General features: G+C 40.9%; 1 protein-coding gene and 1 long non-coding RNA gene across 2 annotated transcripts in view; one reads left to right on the forward strand and one right to left on the reverse strand.

Annotated features, from left to right (window-relative positions):
* The window catches only part of LOC136851256 (uncharacterized), an 89262-nt gene that overhangs the window by 67538 nt on the left and 646 nt on the right, over window positions 1-21078 (forward strand). Inside the window, exon 2 of the long non-coding RNA XR_010856829.1 lies at window positions 14261-14360. This is a non-coding gene — a long non-coding RNA (uncharacterized lncRNA). The remainder of the gene's footprint in view (window positions 1-14260; window positions 14361-21078) is intronic.
* The window catches only part of LOC136851255 (uncharacterized), a 332977-nt gene continuing 323212 nt past the window's right edge, over window positions 11314-21078 (reverse strand). Inside the window, exon 17 of the mRNA XM_067125216.1 lies at window positions 11314-20666. Coding sequence (XP_066981317.1) covers window positions 17303-20666 — 3364 coding nt within the window. The 3' untranslated portion in view covers window positions 11314-17302. The remainder of the gene's footprint in view (window positions 20667-21078) is intronic.

The following is a 21078-nucleotide window of genomic DNA, read 5'->3' on the forward strand; positions in this document are numbered from 1 at the left end:
GCTAGTTCCCTCAACCTTGGGAGGGGTGTGTCTGTGCCGTCGGCTGACGGCAGGAAGAATTCTCCTGGAACAGCTAGTGTTTCTCCATAGAGTTTTTCTGCGGGGGACACGTCGCCATCTGCCCTCGGTGTGGTGCGGAGACCCAGCAAGACCCAGGGGAGCTGGGCCTTTCAGTTTTCGTCGGTGCAATGTGCCATTAGAGCTGCCTTCAGTAAGCAGTGTGTCCCTCTCTACCATGCCGTCTGCTGCGGGGTTGTAGACTGTCGTGCTGTGAAGTGTCATACCCATCAGGTGTGCCAGGGAGACCCAGAGTTCTGACAGGAATGCTGAGCCCCTGCCCGTAGTAATGCTGTCTGGCACCCTGAAGCGGCTGATCCAACTGGAGAGGAGGGCTTCAGCGCAGGATGCTGTTGATGCCTCCTCCGTAGGTGTCGCCTCTGGCCAGCGAGTGGAGCAATCTATGACTGTCAGGAGGTACCTGGAGCCCCCAGACTGTGGTAGAGGCCCAACGACGTGTATGTGCATGTGGCCGAAACGCCGACGAGGTTGGGGGAAATCACCAGTGCCTGATTCTGTGTGCCTTGTGATCTTGCTGGTTTGGCACGGGATACAGCTCCTCGCCCACTGGCAGGTGCCCTTCCTGATGCCGTGCCAAACAAGCTTTTCTGTCATCAGGTGCGCCATTGTACACCCTGATGGATGGGAGAGATGCTTCTTCCTCCTCGAGGCGGGGACCAGGGGCCGGGGGTGGCGCTTGAGAAAGCTTTGTGCCCAAACCTCCCAAGGGCACATCCTCCCACTTGAGTGCCGTCAGTGCCATCCTGTAGGCTGCCGTCTCTGGGTCTGGTGCTTGCTCCCTTGCCAGATCCTCGTAGTCTACGCCGAGGTGGAGGGAATTGATTTCCACCTGTGATAGGGCGGCAGCTACTGGATTCTTCCTGCCGGGGACATAGGTGATGGTGCAACCAAACTCGGAGATGGCAGCCAAGTGTCGGTGCTGCCTTGCTGACCACACATCGCCCTCCTTCTCAAATGCGTGCACCAGGGGTTTGTGGTCCGTGAAGATTGTGAATTGAGTTCCGTCAAGCAGGTATTTGAAGTGCTGCACAGCCTGGTAGAATGCGAGCAGCTCTCTGTCGAAGGCTCTGAAGCGGGTCTCTGCCGGCGACAACTTGTGACTAAAGAAGGCTAGAGCTCAGGGGGTGCCATCAACTAATAGCTTGAGCACTGCCCCGCAGGCGATGTTGCTGGCGTTGGTGGCGAGTCTTAGGGCAGCGGTGGGGTTATGATGCGTCAAGGTGGTGGCACTCGCGAGGGCTGTCTTCGTCTCTTCGAACGCCTGTTGCTGCAGAGTGTCCCACGTCAGCGTTTTTGGCTTGCCCTTCAGGACTACTGTCAGGGGATACATGATGTGGGCGATGCCTGGGATGAAACGGCGATAGTAGTTCACCATGCCGAGGAACTCTTGAAGGGCCTTGATTGTCTGCAGCGTCGGGAACTTTTCTATTGCCTTCACTTTTGAGGCCATGGGGCTTACTCCTGCTGGGGAGATCTCGTATCCGAGGAAATCTATTTTTTCCGCCCCGAATGTGCATTTGTCGAACCTGACAACTAATCCATTCTCCTGCAGGCATTTCAGAATGGCGCGGATGTGGCGAAAGTGTTCCTCTGGGGACCTGGAGAAGATAAGGATGTCGTCTACATAACAGACACAGAAGGGCAGGTCGCCCAGGATGTTGTCCATCAGGCGTTGGAATGTGACCCCTGTGTTCCTGAGGCCAAAGGTGGAGTAGGAGAAGGTGTACGTCTCGAATGGCGTGATGATGGCTGTCTTTGGAACATTGTCAGGATGCGCAGGAACCTGAAAGTATGATTTAAGCAAGTCCATCTTAGTGAAGACCTTGGCCCTGTGAAGGGTGCTCGTCAGGTCTTGCATGTTCGGCAGGAGGTAGTGGTCTGGTGTGGTAGCTAAATTCAGATGACGGTAGTCTCCGCAGGGCCTCCAGGAGCCATCTGACTTCTTTACCATATGTAGGGGAGACGCCCACAGGCTCGATGCTTTGGTACAGACGCCCATTTGTTCCATCTCGACAAAACCCTGTTTGGCGTCTTGTAGTTTTTGGGGGGGCAGGCGACGGAACTTGACATGAGTTGGGGGGCCCATTGTAGTTATGTGGTGGAAGATGCCATGCTTAGCCCCAGCCCCCAGCAACTGGTGGCACTCTAGTTTAAAAATTTCTGGGAACTCCTGGAGGAGGGTGGCGTAATTGTTGGAGGCTGTGAAGCAGACGGTGGGCATCCCCGGTCCGGTGGAGAGTGGTTGGGAGAGGCAGGTTCTGGTGTCAAGGAGGCGTTGCCTGCCGACGTCGACCAGAAGTCTGTGGTGTCCCAGGAAATCTGTGCCCAGGAGGGGGAACTTGACCTCCGCGATGACGAAAGGCCAGTGGTACCTGCGGCCCAAGATGGAGATCGTGTGGGTCGTGGTTCTATAGCAGCGGATGGCAGTTTCGTTTGCAGCTAACAGGGAGGGCGTGGAGTCAGCTGTCCGGGTATAGTCCTTCTCCAATGGCGGGAACACCGACTGCATAGCCCCCGTGTCAACCAGCAGGCGCCATTTTGATATTTCGTCCCTGATGAAGATTCCTGCGGGTCGGGAGACATTGTCTTTCGCAGCCACTGCTTTTACTTGTGGCCGCCCTTCTCGTTTTTTGTGAAGGAACAGGGGGATCTGCAGTTCTTCGCGCTGGGGCCGAATCTCCTGTGGAAGTAGCACCACACCAGGTAGGTCCACATCCTCTGCTCCCTCGGCGGTGCCTTCCTCCTGTAGATCGCATTTATGTTTTCTGGGTCGTCGTCCTCTGTTGTCAGGCTACAGTCTGCGAGGGCGGCGGCATGTTTGGAGGCTTTAGTGGCTCGTGGATTTTCTGTGCGATGTCAACCAGCTCGTCCATGGTAAGGGCGTCTGCGTCTTTAATTTGCCCCCTTACCTCCTGCAGAAGGCGCCACAGGAATATTGCTTTTGTCAGGCTGATTTCCTTCCTGTGCCCATCTGCCTTGACGCCCGGTAGTGTTACCAGACCTCGCAGTTCGTCCCAGGCGTCCCTGGGTGATGCTTCCCCTAGAGGTTGGGTCAACAGGTCTAGTGTGCGCTGTGCTGTTTCGGGGACGGGCATGGAATATGTTTGTATCAGCTTGTCTCACAAGGCCGAGTATGTGACCTTGTCTGGCTGTGAGTCAAGCCATGGGGAGATTCTGTTGAAGACCTCTTCAGGTAGCGTTGTCATGGTAACATCTGCCCTGGTCTTCTGATCTGTGATGTGCGCCATGCGGAAGTGAGCATCAGCGCACAGAAACAAAGATACTGTGTTCTGGCGCGAAAATGGGGGGACCTTCACTGCATCTGGCTTTGTGGGCGAAAGGGGAGTGCAGACGATTTCCATGTTTCTAGATTTGCATTGTAATTCAGACTGCCATCTTTACTGTCACACACCAAAACGTGAGTATGCGCCGTATTTAGTCCGCTAATGGTGTTAGAATTCGAGTGGTCGACGTGAGTCGTGAATGGCGAGGGCCAAAACCATTTGAAATACCAAAACCTGCCCTTGCGGGGACGCCGTTATAAGTCTGTTAATGGCATGGGTTTCCTCTGAGGAAGGAGCTTTCAGAGGCCTAGACTGTGTCGCCGTTTTGAGTCTGTTAAAGGCTCTCTGAAGGTAAATGCGGCCGTATTTAGTCCATTAATGGCTGGGCCAAAACCGCATGTTTACCTGTCACTCCTCAGGTCACCAGTTGTGAGATTCAAGACGACAGGTCTGGGTATGACTGATGTATTTTTCGGAAGCAGGTATACATCGAGAAATGTGGACGGAAAGGTGGTCATCGCCCTGCGGATCCTGTGTCATGCATTTGGGCAAGAATTTGTGTTTGTTAGATGACATATAAATGAGAATAATTCATGACATATAAATGAGAATAATTCATGTTACAATAAACAAACAAATTTGGTTACATACATCGGATGAAAGGCCGGACAATAATACGTATGGAGAGATTTATAAAAATATGAAGTAATGACGCCTTTACAACAGGGATACCTGTAGGGGTACTCTCCAAGATTCAGTCCATCATTGACGTACTTGAACAGTGTCAGGCCATTGACATCTATGTATACTAACTAAAAATGGGAAGAGGAGGAGGATGGCAAAGCAGCAGGATCATCAACTTGCTCCTCTTCAGCTAATATTTCTTTGGGTGTTGGTTCAGGTGTTACATGGGATAGGATTTCGAGGAAAGAGCTGTCACGAGATGTAGAGGGTCAAGGCTCACATGTGGCAGAAGGCGTGAGGAAAGGCAGTGGCACTAGAGTCGTTTTATTAAAAAAGTAATCCATTGTAGATTGCACAGTCCATTTTTTCGTTCTTCATAAATGAGTCAGTAGCATGCAATCGAGTCTTCAAGTCCTCTCTCAACTTTAGCAAATTGTTCCATGTTCACATCCATTTGACTAAAAAGATTCACTGCATCATCAGTTAAAGTGAATGCTTATGCCAGTTTTTTTGTCGTAAACTTTTATTCTGGCTCTTCTTCAATTTCTTCTTCCTCTTCTGCTCTTTTTCTCTCTTCTGCAAGTTCAATTAAATCTTCTGCCGTCAGCTCTACATCTTGTACATCTGTGAGTTCTTGGATATCTTCCTCTTACAAGATCTTTTTATTAATTTGCACAACTACTCCATCCTTATCAAAACCTATAAATGAGTTCACATACACTTTTAGCACATTTTTCCAAATCCCATTCATACACTCCTTTACCCCCTTCCACGCCCTTCTGATGTTCATAATGGCATTCAGAACATTGAATTCCTTCCAGAATGTTCTAAGCTCTTTCTCGTCACTATATGTAGCCTGAACTGCCTGAGCAAATGTGTTCCGAAGACAATGGGTCTTGAACGTAGCCACAGTGCCCTCTTCATGGGTTGTATGATAGAAGTTGCATTTGGTGGCAGAAACACAACTTTTACGTTCTCACTAATATCTCCGATGTGCTGAGGGTGGCTGAGAGCATTGTTAAGAAACAGCAGAGTTTTGAAGGAGATGTTGTTTTCCCTACAATAATCTTTCACTTAAGGAATAAAGCAATGCATAAACCAGTCTTCAAACAGCAGTGCAGCCATCCATGCTTTCTTATTATGCTGGTAATACATAGGAAGCATATGTTTGCTGATTTTTGCTATTGCCCTCGGATTTGCTGAGTGATAAACCGTGAATGGCTTGGGTTTTTACCCAGCCACATTTCCCCCAAGCAGAAGAGTCAGTTGATCTTTGTATGCCTTAAATCCAGGCATTGTTGTTGCATCTTTATGGAAGTAGGGCCGCTGAGGCATCCGCTTCCAATACAGTCCTGTTTCGTTGACATTAAAGATTTGCTTTGGTATGTACCGTTCATCAGCAATGATCTTGTGCAAAGCATCCTTAAATTTATCAGCTCCCTTAGCATCAGCGCTTGCTGCGTCACCACTAATTTTCACACCACGAAAATTATGGCGGTTTTTGAAACAATGAAACCATGTAAAACTTGCTGCAAAATCTTTGTTGTGGGTATCATCATATTTTTTCTTTATTCCTCAAAGAGCAAGCGCGCCTTTGTTTGAATGGTCAAGAGGCTGAGTGGCATATGCTTCTGTATCTGGTCCTCCATCCATGTGACCAGTCATTGCTCCATTTCTTCCAAAGGCCCTGTCCTCTTCTTTGTTATAATTGTGGGATGAACTTTATAGCATCCATTATCCATTTCTTGTCCTTAATGATGGTGGATACTGTTGACTGCAATAGATGCTCACCACGAGCAATCGCCATAATTGCCTTTCCTCCAGCATGCTGGTTTATAATTTTCATTTTCTGCTTTAAAGTGATGGAATGCATCTTCTTCATAGCACTACCAGCAGAAGACTCACTTGGGCGTTTGGCAAACATCTGATATGCACTAATTTTAATGTTTATACATGTGGACAAATGCACAAAAATCACACACGAACACTGACCTGATTTAACTTAGTAGACAGCAAGCATGAGTGAGGTTGTTTTAGGTTGAGAGACACTCATCCCAGCCTCTCGGGCCAATATATCATACACTGCCTAACTGTACGCTGCTGCCTACTCCTGTCACATGTGAAATTTAGAAATATTTTCAAAATACAGTATTGTCGTACTGGTATCGCATTATAATTTTGATACCATCAGAACTGCTAACCCCATCACAAACTCGATTTATCGTAAGATGAACCTTCGTAAATAGGGATGTACCTATATTCCTGAGCCTCTTTTAGGCATTCTTGAGTCTCTTTTAGGGGTTCTTGGTCACCTTTTCAGTGCCAAGGTTCGGCATATTCATCTGTTAGTCAAGCAGATCCTTCTTTGATTGCTAGTCTCAGTAGCATAGCAGACTGGAGCATCTTCCCTCAGCTGAGTTTTTTAAGGTTGGCTCCTTCAGGATTTTCAGTTTTGCCTCCTGCTATCTTGATGTCAGTACTGGATGGTGTGAATAGTCAAGAAGGCCTTGTTTCCCATGTAGATGTTCTTTGGTGCCAGGCACCATGGCACAAAGTTGAGCCAACCATTCCTCTGGTATGAAACAGGTTTTTTGCTTCCATCTAATTCCTTTTTAGAGGACTTGAAACTCCTTTCGTCTCAGGAAGCAGGGGGTTCTGCTGCTGCCGCCTCTGCTTCCCAAGGATTTCCCTCCATGAGCCTGCGGCTTGCGAATTTGACTCTGTTGCTGTTCTGAGACATTAACTTTTGTGCTAGCAAATTTCCTGATTTCTTTGAGGAACAAGTAGTTCAGGATTAGAGGTCCCTTAGGCTTGCTAGGCTGGAACCTAAGGCACATCCCCTTCCGCCTCCAAAACGGGCTAAGTTGACACTGAAAAGTTTTGACTTGGTGGCTAAATTACTCCTTCAGAAAGTTTCTTCTATAAGTTCTCCCTCCCCTTTTTTTCCCCTCTTTATGAGAAAGAGGGGGAGCAGTGTCCTATGATACTAGGCAGTTACCCTTTATCGGAAATGGCTATAGCAGCTACAGACAAATAGCAAGTGAGATTGTTTCTGCTCTTCTGCAATTTTTTGGCTGCTTAGATAGAACAGTTTCAGACTACCTTGGGGAGTCAGTGCACACCTTTACTAAGGCAGTTGTCAAGCCTAGGGAACAATTGTGTTCTTTGTGGCCTCTGTCTTTTCGACAAAGAAGGCTGATGCTATCGCACATCACCCCTTACATTTTTTACTGGATGCCTCAGCATGAGGTACAATAATGCAAGAGGTTGAGAAATGGAAACCAGATCTTTGTTGCATTGCTCTCAAACATTTAGGCATACTCAATCGAGGCAGCAGCCGCCAGCAGTTAATGTAAGTTTCAAGGTTCTCCCCAAGCAAATGGGCAAGTTATTTGGCCCCTTAAGCCAGCCCTTTCAGGCTTTCAGGACAATAAGCATCCTAGAAATCCAGCTCCTGATAATATGATGCATAAAGCCCCCAGTCACCAGTAGGAGGGAGGTTGAGCCTCTTTTATTCAGTGTGGCAGGATCTGGAGGCAGATCCCTGGGTGGTGGAGGTACTGTAGGAGGGATACAGCATCCCCCTTCCCCTCCCAGCCTCCTCTAGGCAGTTCTTCTCAGGAGATTCCCTCACAGTGAGAAGTTCCAGACCTTGCGAGAGGAAGTAGATTCTTGGGCTAAAAGGAACTGTGGAAATAGTCTTGGATTGAATGGTATCAGTGGACATGATGGATGCTTACTTCCATGCACCAATTCACCCAAATTCAAGGAAATATTTGCAGTTTGTTTTTCAGGGCAAGGTGTACCAGTTTTGGGCAATGTACTTTCGTCTGAGCTCAGCTCCTCAAGTTTTTACAGGAGTCCTATCGCAGTTGGGCAAGTGGGATCATATGTTAGGCATTCGGATGATTCTCTTTATGGACAGTTGGCTGATTATAGTGCCCAGTTTAGAGGGGAGCCTGAGGGCAGGAGATACTCTTTTAAAGTTGACAAGTATATTGGGAATACTGATAAATGTTTCAAAGTCCAATCTAATACCAACTCAGAACCTTTGTTACCTGGGAATGCTTCTGGACACCAAGAATTTCTTGGTTTCTCCAAAGGAGAAATGCATAGACAACTTTCTTTTAATTCTAGAAGAATTTCTATCCACAACCTTGCCAGCCTAGAAATGGTTGTTCCTGTTAGGGCACATAGCATCACTAAAGAAGTTGGCTCTGGGTACCAGGCTGAGAATGAGGCCAATTCTTTTCTCAAGAGGCACTGGACCCGGTAAGTTCAGCAGGAATCTGTTCAAATTCAGGTCTCTCAAGAGATGGTGGAACCATTGACCTCGACTTTTGCAAGGAGTGTCTCTCCAGTTGAAGAGCCTTGATCTCACGTTATATTCTGACGCATCATCAGAAAGTTGAGGAGCGGTTGCAGCAGACAGCCATTTAACTGGGGTGAGGTCCACAGAGGAATGAGAACGCCATATCATTCAGTTAGAGATGTTGGCAGTGTGGAAGGCCCTGCTAGCATTAGAGGATCTGGTACTGGGCAAAAAGGTAGCACTCTTTTTAGACAATTCAACAGTTCTGGCATAGCTGAGCAATCAATGTGGCACAAAGTCAAAAGCTTTGTTCTGCCTTTCAAGTTGCATTCTCACTTGGTCAGAGGAAAGGAAGATCCTTCTGTTACCCAAGTTTGTGCCAGGAAAAATGAACACTGTGGCAGACCAACTGAGCAGGAAGGACCAAATTCTGTTTTCTGAATGGACTTTGCACCCACAAATCTGCAAGGACCTGTGGAAGCTATGGGGAACTCCTCTAATGGACCTCTTTGCCACCAAGTCCAACAACCGCCTGCCAGTGTACTGCTCTCCAGTTGAGGATCCTCAGACATGGGCAGTCAATGCAATGCTTTTAGACTGGTCTTATCTAGGCCTCTATGCTTTTCTCCCCTTTGCTATGATACAAAGAGTACAAGCAAAATTCCGTATAGCTGCGAATTCACGCACGACTTTAGCGTGACCCCTTGGTCGCCACCTAGAGAATGGTTCCCAGACCCCCTGCCTCTGTTAGTAGATAGACCAAGGCTTCTTTCCCCAAGGAAAGGTCTTCTCAAACAGCCAGGAGGTATGGGGTTTCACCAAAACCTCCCCATGCTTCAGCTGACCTCTTGGAGAGACTCTACCGTCTCTTACCAGTAAGGGCTTTTTTCAAAGGGATGCAGAAAGTCTATCCTTAACTCTAGAAGGGATCGACTAATGCACTGTATCAAAGACAGTGGGCAGTATATAGAGCTGAGCTTGGTGCTCTGCTAAAAGGCTTTCTTGTACCTGTACCTCAGTGAATAACATCTTTAAATTCTTACTTTTCTTATGCTACAACAGACATTTTTCGGTACCAGCCATTAAAGGGTATCGATCCATATTAGCTGCTGTATTGAGGCATACTGGCCTAGATATTTCATCTATGTATATTAAGGAGGCCATCCACTCCTTCCTAATTGATATTCTTAAGCTTTCAAATTAACCCCTGGGCTGGAATTTGAATGTGGTGCTTAAGTATTTATGCATGCCCCAATTTGAGCCCTAGAGCACATCCTCCCTTAAGGATTTGACACTGAAGACTGTTTTTGTTAGCCTTAACTTTACTACCCAAGAAGCAGTCCTTTCTTTTCTACTCCTTTTCAGGGCACAAGAATGATTTTAAGTCTCATCCTCTGCCTTTCTCTTTCGTGATACCCAGTCTGCCCTCTTTGATACCAGATGGGGAAGAAACTTCCCTATGTCCAGTCAGAGCTCTCTCTGTATATTTGCAAAGGACTAGTTGAAATCAGGCAAAATGTCAATAACCTTTTTTGCAGCCCTGGAAAACCTGACTTACCTTGTCAAAGAATGCTATGTCTTTCCTGTTCAAGGCTCTGGTCAGAGAAGCACATGCAAATCTAGACCCGACTCTTTTACTGTCAGCTTAAAGTAAGATTCTATGATGTGCAAGCGGTAGCAACCACATTCTTTCTCTGGAGAAAGTTGTCATTGCGGTGCTGTTGAGACATAGCTTCGTATTTGCCTCGCACTATCTGCAAGATGCGGAAATCCAATATGAATTGTGCAGAGCTCTTTTGCCCCTCATTATGGCAGGGGAACTCATCCTGAATAATTAGGGTATCTGTACTCTACCTTTCCTATTTAGTTAAGAAATTGTCAAATTTTGGGGAGTATGAAGGTACCTGTGTTGTATAGGGTGAGAGCCATCATTCTTTTACCATCATTGCTCTTCTGACCTAGGCACAAGGCCATGTCCCACTTGCAGTGGTATCCTTAGCAAGGAACCTCCAGCATTGTTAAGGGTCTTGCTACCTAATGAATCAGTCCTCGCTGATGGATGCTTATCATTAGGTAAGTAGCATCCTATTCCTGGTGGAATTTTATGGTTTTCTTGGGGGTTATTAAATATGTCCTTGCACTTTTCCCACCTCCTTTGCTCAATGTGGGAATCAGCTATCATAATAGAGAGGTAAGATTCATTTCAAAAGTAGAAATTTTTATAATAAAATTTATTTTTTATATACTTACCTCTCTATTATGTATCACCCGCCCCCCCCTTCCACACTCATGTGGACAGAAAAAAAACTGAATGGAAAACTATAGACACTCAAACCACCTGAAAGGGATGGGTGCATAGATGGTTGAAACTAAACGATTCTATTAATTTTTTACTTTTCACACTACAGTAGTCCTCCTGCCTGACACAGGAAATACAGCTATCATAATAGAGAGGCAGTATTTAAAAAATAAATTTTATTATAAAAATTTCTTTTTCATTACTAGGTCTCTCATATACTGCATCATAGTTGATGTATCTTTTTGGAGAAATTTAATATTGTAGTTTTGTCAATTTGTTCTTCATTCTTTCATGGGCTTGTTTGTGCTCGTGTAGCAATGCCTAACTTTTGCGTTGCCAATTTTAGCCTCTATGACAGTTTTCCAGTTAAAGTTAAAGTGTATCTTAAACCATCTGCTCGTTTTTTCCTTTGACAGGCATTTTCTTACAATTTTTGTTAGATATGCGGTACTCTTTAATATTTACATTTTTGGAATGTTGATCATCAAATTCCATATGTCTACTTTTAGCAGCAATATTTGCAACTGTCAGAATTTAAAATTTAAAATGCATAATAATTGAAAGTGTTGAAAACCTGTTCATTCAATATGCACCACAATTTTATACATTAAATTATCATATCTTTGAGATATTTGTATTGAAAGAAAGACACTATATATTAAAAAATGCACTTTATTTCTACATGTATGATATAATCACTTTAATAAATAGTATACAAAAAGTTTGATGGGATGGGTCATATTACAAGATGAATCCATAGCTACCGTACTTAGATTTATGCTAAAATAAGTAACAAAACATACAAGTGCACACACACCCCCACCCATTCTCATTGTTTAGACCTGCATCATATTTGTAAGGATAAGTATTTGACTCACATTTATTATGTTATAAGATGTGAGATTAAGAGAGAATATCAACAGTGTTGTGAACCTGTATCAAAGATATGTATGATGAAGTACAAATAAGGATGAAAAAAAATTTCAAAGGCAGAACACTACCTAAAATGTACTTCAAATCACTTCACATTTATTTCAAGTGATCTACTGTTCAGTAAACCACATTTTAAAGTGCGACAGCTAGAATGATTTTCAGTGTTTTACATTATCTGGAATACTGACATACAGAAAGTATCAAAATGCTAAGCTTTACAATGCTGGTCTTGCTCAAAATGATTTGTATCTACCAGAGAGAGAGAGAGAGAGAGAAGAGAAAAAACTGCATCACAGTTACATTTTCTTTTTACACCTAATGACTTCGGTATTAAATGCAGCAGAAAAACATCATCTTGTCATCAATCACACTAGTTATGAAATTAGAAACCTGCACTTATCCAGTTATAATAAAATGCAATTATGACTCAACGATACTTGATTATGACTCAACGATACTATCGTAAATTTACTTTCATCAAAATATAAAAAAAATGAATTAACTACAACTAAATATTCATTTTGATGATTCCAAATAGTTTTCAGACATGTGCTTTGTACAAAAAAAAAAGTGTAATGCTTATTTTTCTAAAATCCCATTTCCTTTATACAATTGTTTGCTCATGATTAATTTGCATGTACCATTGTAAAATAGCTTTATCCCATGCCCATTTAACCAATGGAATTTTGAAAGTAATCTTGGCAGCAATAATGTTGAACACTAGCGAATATGTCAGTTACATAGCTCCTATAACTTTAGGTCACAAACATCTGACTCATTAGGGTGCCAGATTTCTGATCTGTAAAAAAGTTTTAATTATTCTACACAAATACCATATTATTAAATCATAAGCAAGCCCCAAAGATGATTATTTGTGGGCAGTGTTAATCATTATACAACAATTATCATTAACTGATAAAAAATCTGCACAGTAAAAATTTTTACAAAAAAAGTCTGCAACAACTGTTACTTAGTCAAAAGGACAACTACTAAAAGAATTTAGTGAAAAAAGGAACATCCCTTTATGACATTATTCCATTGCATTCTACAAGAAACATTACTTTACAGAATGGTTTCAGAATCTTTGTGTATCTTTTAATAAAGACAAGGGGTTATTTTCAAATATTCTTCTGTGGGTATGTACCCAAGCATTTTCATTACTATATAAATTTCTCTGAATTTCATTCCACAAAATATTTTCAGTTAATAACTTAAACTTTGCATTACTGGATTAATCTATTTCCAGCAGTTGCAAAATTTACTTGTTCATGCATCTCATCTGCTAGACAAAAATACAAAGAATACCTGTTGCAATTCTCAAATGAAATTAAGTTACCTCTAAGAAACACTACAATCCCTCAATGTATGTTTCAGCACAGATGACTCATTATTGCAGATGTACAAAATAATAAATTGTCATAATGCATTACATACACAAAACCAAGCCTGAATTTGGTAAATCTTTAACAAGACATTACAAGCAAAATATGTTAAACAGACACGTTATACCCTAAGTACACAGTCCAGTGTTTGTTATGCATTGTCAACAAACATTTTTTACGTGGGATTTTTCTATTTTGTTTCAAATGAATCCCAATGGAATGGATGGTATAATAATTAATTCCACTTATTATTATTACTATTAACCAGACCACTAAGTAGTTGTCGTATGCTTGGTATCTTTAGTAATCATATACAGAAATTACTTGCTTTCATCTAGGGTAATTTTACATTACAGTACATGCATTTCATTTTCGTATACATGATCACTAGGAGGGTATTAGGGAAAACAAACTTGTACTATAAATGATTCTGCCAAAATATAAACTGAAATATAGATTCCAGCAATGGCTTATTTTTTTTACCAATTAAGTACTAAGAGAGTTTACATTCTTGATTTTATACTGATATACATACTGTATACTGTACTGATTCAGCATCCCCAGTAGGCATAAGAAATTTGGTTTCTTTTGACCCAGGCTGATTTCCAGGGCAAGAGATAGTCCAATAAATCTATTTTGGAAGTACTTGGCTTTTCTGACAAATGTAGTGAGCTTGAAACCTTAGAAATCAAGGAAAGTGATGCATTGTACAGCAGTATTTTATCAGTACAGTATTAGTAAATGCGATTCATCATTTTGAAGCACAAGCTCCATGACTTGCATGGGGGTAAAATGGCTTGAGCAGATCTCACCTTAAAACTTTCGGCTTTAATATCACTTTTTTGTATTTAGATGTCTTGTTACATTTTGCAACTGTGTACTTCCACTGAAAAGTCACAATGAATATATGTTAGAAACTCATTCCTTAGGGACAAAACTGCCAGTTCCTGATTTCTGCTTGTTAGGTTGAAAGTATTTAGTACTAATACAATGCATTTCCATTTAGCTCATAAGAACGGCAATCATGTTGTGAACATGGTTTCTGTTACACTTATCGGCATTACTGATTGCCCATTGGTTATTTCTAATATGATATACAGTTCATACTGCTTTTATTTGCCAGGAAATAATTCGTCATGTTTAGCAACTTTTATGTTTCAGTAACATTAATAACATATTATTATTACCTATATATGACTAAATGTTGAAGACAGTAATAACATTTGTAATATGGGACATTTTCTTTGACCTAGTAATTATCAATCCGATGCACTACTCTGATCCACAGGCATAGCTAAGAGAACTGGAGCCAAGTGCAAATTCTGCAATAATATTGACTTCATGTCAGATGAAGAAAGCACAAGGTCAACTCCAGTGGAACATACAAGGTAGGAAAACTATCATACCTGTGGGGTTAGTTTAGGTAACCAACTGAACCCCATTAAAGTCTTGGTATCTAATTCTTTAGCCATTAACCTCATGGATGGGACATTGATACTGTTACAATTTAAGATTTATTGGTTATTTCATTTCTTTGAATAATGTGGATAGTCTATTCAATTCTATACTTTATACCCTTAGACCTGTTGACATTTCTAGCATTAGGACCCACAAGCAGTAAGTTCATTTTTAAGACATCAGAGTCATTAATAATAAAGTTAGCTGAAATATACAGCAAAGAAATTTTGATTTACTAGGAGTTCTGTTTTTAATGTTAAATACAAACTAGTATGATTGGTGTTGTACAGTTCTGAAGATTTGGTGACTTTTTTTAGATGTAACATTCTTCTTTAAAAGTCAGCTTTTTATTAGGAAATTGTTTTATACATAATGGGTATGCCCTTTGTTTACTTGCTTAAAAAATTAATAGGATAACTCATTCATTGGCATAATTCAATAATAATCTTGTATATACATTACAAGTTAATTCATGACCCCCAATAACTCATCCATCATAAGCCTTGCTTTTATTTTCTTATCATCATCCTGTCGGTCGGTAATGAGCACACAAAATTCTTACAACTGCATGTGCTGGTGAAGGTGAGCATTCTTCACATCCTTAACCAACAATCTGGTCATAAACCCTGGTCAGCTTGTACTCATGACAGTTGTTTGAGAGCTTCACTTCCCAATTGTCTTTTTAATTTTCAACATTTTTGTGTGTCTTATTCTTGTTTTTTAAATAGCAATTTTGCCCCTTTTCTTTTTCGTAATATTTTCTAAGCCTTTTCAGTCACTAGACCTTCTACAGCCAACCCTTTGATAACGAATACTTTACTTTCTTCGCTGTCTGAATGTACTATAAATGCTATACTGTATGCATTCAGTGTCTAATGCAGAATACAATAAATGGATTTTATTGCTGTATGTTAAACAAAATAAAGGTAAAAATTACAATGTTAAAAATCACATAAAATTCATCCAATCATCACAAGTGATTCTAGGGCTGGATTTTGACAAGTAAAAGCACCATACATTATCCAAAGAACTATTTTTTTACAATTTTACATTTACAGACTGTGTAATATATGTCAAATACACATGTACACACAAAATACCAGGCAAGAAAGTGAATGATATTCCTATACAGAAAGTATAAGGGCAAGTAATCTCACTGAAGGGTTAGGTTTCTTTTTCATGTACTATTACCAGTAACTATACCAAGCCAAGTTTTGATGGATTCCATCTTTTATGTTTCACATTAAATTCACTGATTTAAGTCTCATAGCCAGACTACATTGCAGTACAGTGGTACAAAAATTAAAATATCATAGTTTTCCTTCATGTAAAATGCCTGATAATACCAATACCATATATAATAAATTCAGTTTCCTCTTTTGGTAAACAGTAGGTATTTTACTACAGGTGCATATTTGGTTCAGTTTGTTAAGACTCAAGTTGCATGACTTCCATTAGGCTTACTACAATAATGGTCACTAATAACAATAATAATAATAATAATTGGAATACTGTATATGAAATTCTCATTATCAATAATTCAAGTACTGTATTGTTTCCCTGACTGAACACCATAAAAAAAGTCTTGCCTAACCATGGGGACAGTTATGTTCGCTCAACTGAATTATACCTTGTTTCAGAAAAGCAGACATACTATAATAAAATTTGTATTACATGATTCCAATAACATGTACAGCTTTCTATTCAGAAAATAGCAAGTTTCAATTACTTTAAATATTTGTACTGTGTGCAGTGGTTTCCTACTGAAGAGAAAAAATTTAAACATTTTATCATTAATTAGTACAGTATTTAGTTACTGATTTTTCTATTAATATTACATTCTTCACTACAACTGCAGCATATTACATACTGCAGAAATTATAAATCCCATTTTACTGTCAAGAACTGAGCACTTCAGGTACACTATCAACCTACTACAGAGTACAGAATGATAAACTAAGTAATGTCCTCACTCAAATGCAGTTACAAGTAATAAAATAATGAGTTCAGTGTTTTACAGGGTTCTTGACATCAGTAGTACTATTACCTAACTAAAAATAAATGCCACTAGAATTTTTACTTAACTAAAAATACAGCAAAAAATACTGTATTGTTAAATATCATAAATTTACTGCATTAACAGAAGTTTTATGGCTTCAATTGAATGCAAGCACCATCTGGGATACATATGGAATTGCTTAAAAGGAATAAGTACAACAAAGGCAACTGTCGCATAATTCTACATAAATCAAACATATTAAAATGCGTCTTATGTGAGAATGTGTATAAATGTTCCCTCCAAAAAAAAAACTACAGATGGACTAGGGATAACCAGTGCTGTCACATCAGCACTAATTTGTCTTCATTTAAAAACTGCAACTGTGGTTAAGAAGGGCTAATACTGTTAAATAAAAAGAATTATCTTTGGTTTATATAAAATAGTCTCTTAATATCAATATCCCAACTTGGTATCATAACTGCATAACACATGACGGCTTCTATCTAATATAAACAGATAAAAAAGATGTTTTACACATCAACCAATATTTAAAAAAGTATCAAGATACATAAATCTAATTCTCTAAATAAAATTTTCCAGTTCTACTTTTATCACAGCATCACTTGCTATGTATGGGCGGTAAGACCTGTCATTCCTTTATAAAAGGATTATTGTTTATATTATACTGTATATATAAATTTGTTTAACGATTTATATATAACACCAACAACATCTCTATCACTTCAATACTTTCTCTTTGATAACAGCACTTATTTTGATATTGACACAGAATTAAATGAAAAGCAAGAAAACACCAATTTCCCACTTCAAACAACAAAAGATAATCACTGCAAAACCTGCCAAAATAAACTTTTACTTTGGTTTTGGTGCTACAACCGGTTTCACTTCTTGGCTTTTCCTGGAGGGTGCCTTAGTTAATGGCTTTGCTTCCTGACCCTCAGTTTCTTTTTTCTCAAATTTTTGTTGTAATGATGCTACATGAGAATTGCTGATGCGTCCTGCTCTACCAACTCCAGAACCAGAAGGCTTATTTGAAGTTGCTGTTCCTGTAGGCTTGCCAACAGAAACTGATGAAGATTTTATAGGGGCTCTTTTCACTGTTGGCTTTTCTGGTGCCTGATTTGTTACTTTAGGCCCTTGTTTTTCTGTGACTTTGGGGACAACTTTTTCAGACATCTTATTTGCAGGTTTTTCTGCTTTGTTAACAGTCTTTTGATCTGTTTTATTACTTGCAATAGTCATTGGTTTCTTTACTGCCCCTGGCTGTGGCGTTGTACTACGACTCTTATCACCTCGTCCACTACCAGTTGTTGCAGTGTTTCTAGAAGGGGTAGTTCCACGCACTGGTGTACCACCACGTGTTGGTGATAAAACTCTTCCAGTCTTGTTACCTGGTGAAGTGACTTTTGACACAGGAGAGGCACCTCTGCCCCTTGCAGTACTTTGTCCAGAGGTTGGCGAAGTCACATCTGCTTCTTTATCTGCAGTTACTGGCTCTTTCTTAGATGAAGTGTTTTTCTTGCTTGAACCTTCTGCTTCTGAGCTTGTTGAACTAATCACCTTATCAGGGGGAAAGACCACTTTATCTGGAGGAAACACAGGCCTACTAGGTCGCTGGGATGAAGGCATTCCACTTGAAGTTGTTGTGGTGGATTTAAGTGAACCAGCTGTTGTTGTATTATTACTTAAGGCTGACGTGGCACCTACGGTTGTAGTGGCAGTGCTAGATGGGGCACTAATGCTAGGCTCTGTCTCTTTTGCACTTGTAGAAAGGAAACTGGATTTTAAAGAATTAATTCTCTGATTGCGATCATTATCACCTACAGTGCTTATGCTTTGTGAAATTACTGGCTTACTAACATCTGGTCCACTAGGTGATACTGTCTTCTGTCCTGCAGGTCTTTCAGTAGGTTTTGATGTAGACAGTACAGTGTTGTTTTTTGAAGATACTGTGCTTGGTGATGAAGTAACAATGGGAGGAGAAATTCCTGCAGCCTTTGTGGATATGGATGAAAATGTGCTAGGCACTGTTGTCGCAGATGCCTTAGACTTCCCAGAGCCAAGGTAAGAAAATACTCCTCGTGGTACAAAACCAGATGATGATGACTTTACTTTACTGCTATTGCTGTTGGTTACATTTTGAGACGTATCGTCTGAAGTACTAGGAATGTTTGTTGGTGAAACTGTTGCTGATGAAGATGATGTTTTTGAGGCACTAGAATTCTTCTCAGACCCAAATGGATACGATGTGCTTTTAGCCAATGTTGTATTGCTGGATGATTTGTTAGCTGCTAAATCAGATGCATCTGATATTTCGGTGCCTGCTTTAACAACATTTTTATTACTTTTCTTTTTATTTTTTGATAATGTACTAACGTACTCTGCATCACGAGTGGAAAGTTCTGTGACAATTTCTGAAAGTAGTCCACCATCCTCTGAGCTACCACAACTTGTTCTGTTACTATCATGAAAATCTGGGGTTGGAGAGGTGACAGATGAAGATGTATTACTAGTTAAAGGAGATTCATCAGGTTTTTTTGCTACATTACCTAGACCTTCTCCCTCAGGGGGAGATTCAATTAGATTAGTATAAATTGGTTCACTAGGGACTTCGTCTGATATAACTTTCTCTTTAGTTGTTTTCTTCTTTGGCTTGTTGTATAAAAAGGAAAATATGGACTTCTTTTCCTTCTTGCTGTCAGGCATATCTTGAGCTGTGTAGGTTACTTCTTCCAATGCAGGCTCTTTCTCTGGTGTTTTCTCTTCAATGGTAGCATAGATGTTCTCAGGAGACAAGTCTTCATCTATGTGTGCTAAAGTTGGACTCCCTTGAACATTAAGACAATCATCATAAAAAGAGTCTGAATCAGGTGTTCCAGGGATTGTAGGTAAAGGAGGTCTAGGGGGGGGCTCTGATGGCCTAGTTGGAGGTAAACTTTTTGGCCGAGGGGCTCGCATAGAGCCAAACTTAGGAATATTTGGTCGAATGGTAACTGGTGTCTCTCGCATGCTCCCTATACGCTGCAGTTCCATGTTGGTATCCTTATCTTTTTCACTAACTGGTGGCATCCACATGACTCTGATATTTGATCTTGTATCACCTGAATTTGGAGTTTTTACTTTATCATCAGGTACAGATGGAGCCCAAGAAACTTTGCTAGGTTTGCTAGCCTCCTCCTGAGAAGCTTTAACCTGACTTGGTTTAAGATTGCTTGGCATGGGAGGATCAGGAGCTGCCCTTACTGGAACTAAGTTTGCAGGCAACTCTGTGGCATGCAATTGCATTGGTGCAGAAATCTCTAGTTGCATTAAACTTTCACGTTTGATTTTGGCAGCTTTTCTGGGTAAGGTATTAGAACGACAAGCTTCAAGATCTTCATTTTCATTCCCTTGTTTCTCTTTTTTAATTAGGAAGGAAGCAAGCCTTGCAACTTTAGATTGCTTGTCTCCTTCATGTGATTTGCTTTCATGATCTTGTGATTCAATTTGCTGGTTAGCTTGAGCAACTAATGTAGCAGCATCAGGTACAGAGAGTGGCCGGGCAGCCAAAGATGGGGCACGACGAGTAGGCGTAATTACTGTCACAGGTGGTATGTCATTAGATGCTGAGGATGGGGGTTCTGTTTTCACATTTGGGGGCTGTGGAGCAGCCCTGCTAGGTATTACCGAATTTGAAACATGGCTTGCTATTGCAGGGTTCGTAGATCCTTGTAAACTAGGACCACTAATGGTGATTTTCATCCCTGACCCTGCAGATGGTGTCTGACTTGGTTGACTAAACTTTCCACGCCAGCTAGCGGCCAAAGCATTATTCGAGTTACTGCTGCTACTACTAGTATGAGTGGCTTGAGCAGACGAAGTAATATTTGGTACTGGAGGAGGTGGAATAGGAGGTGGGACATCACCATTAGTTTTTGAACCAGGAAGAGATTTTTCTTTTAATGGAGACAATGTAAAACCTTCGTGTTTACCAAAGAACCCTCCTAAAAGTTGAGGAGGTTTGCCAGGAACGCTCGCACCATCCACTGATTTTGCATGACCATTAAGCAAAGGACTGTTGCTTTTAGAACCTTGAGATGATGGTGGCGTTGGAGACCGAGGACTTGTAGTTATTCCAGCACCATTACTTACAACTGGTCGACTGCCATCAGCAACTTCAATGCACAAAGAACCAGGGGGCCGATGACTTCTTTTGTTTGGATCCACTCTAGGTAACCTGCAAAGTATGTAATATTAATTTTTGTGGGAAAAGAACTTGGAAAAATAAGACAAAAGATACCTATCAGAAGAAAAATGAGACAAAAGATATCTAGCAGATAACTATGCCAGCATATGTAATAAATTACGTACTGCATATATAATCATTTCTATTACCATACAGTATCACATAATAACGAAAGCAAATGTAAAATGTGGATTGTTTGTCAAAATATAGAGTTCAAATACAATAGCACAATACTGGCTGTAATATTCTTACCCATTTCTGTGTTTCAGAGAAAATGATGTGCACTATATTATAAATAGGACAATTTTTTAATAGGATTCAGCAATACTTTATAATGATACTTTCTTGTTATAGTATTTAATCAATAGCAAATTTAATAGTGACAGCAATGGTTATTACAAAG

The sequence above is a fragment of the Macrobrachium rosenbergii genome, chromosome 23, assembly GCF_040412425.1.
Source record: "Macrobrachium rosenbergii isolate ZJJX-2024 chromosome 23, ASM4041242v1, whole genome shotgun sequence".
NCBI lineage: Eukaryota > Metazoa > Arthropoda > Malacostraca > Decapoda > Palaemonidae > Macrobrachium > Macrobrachium rosenbergii.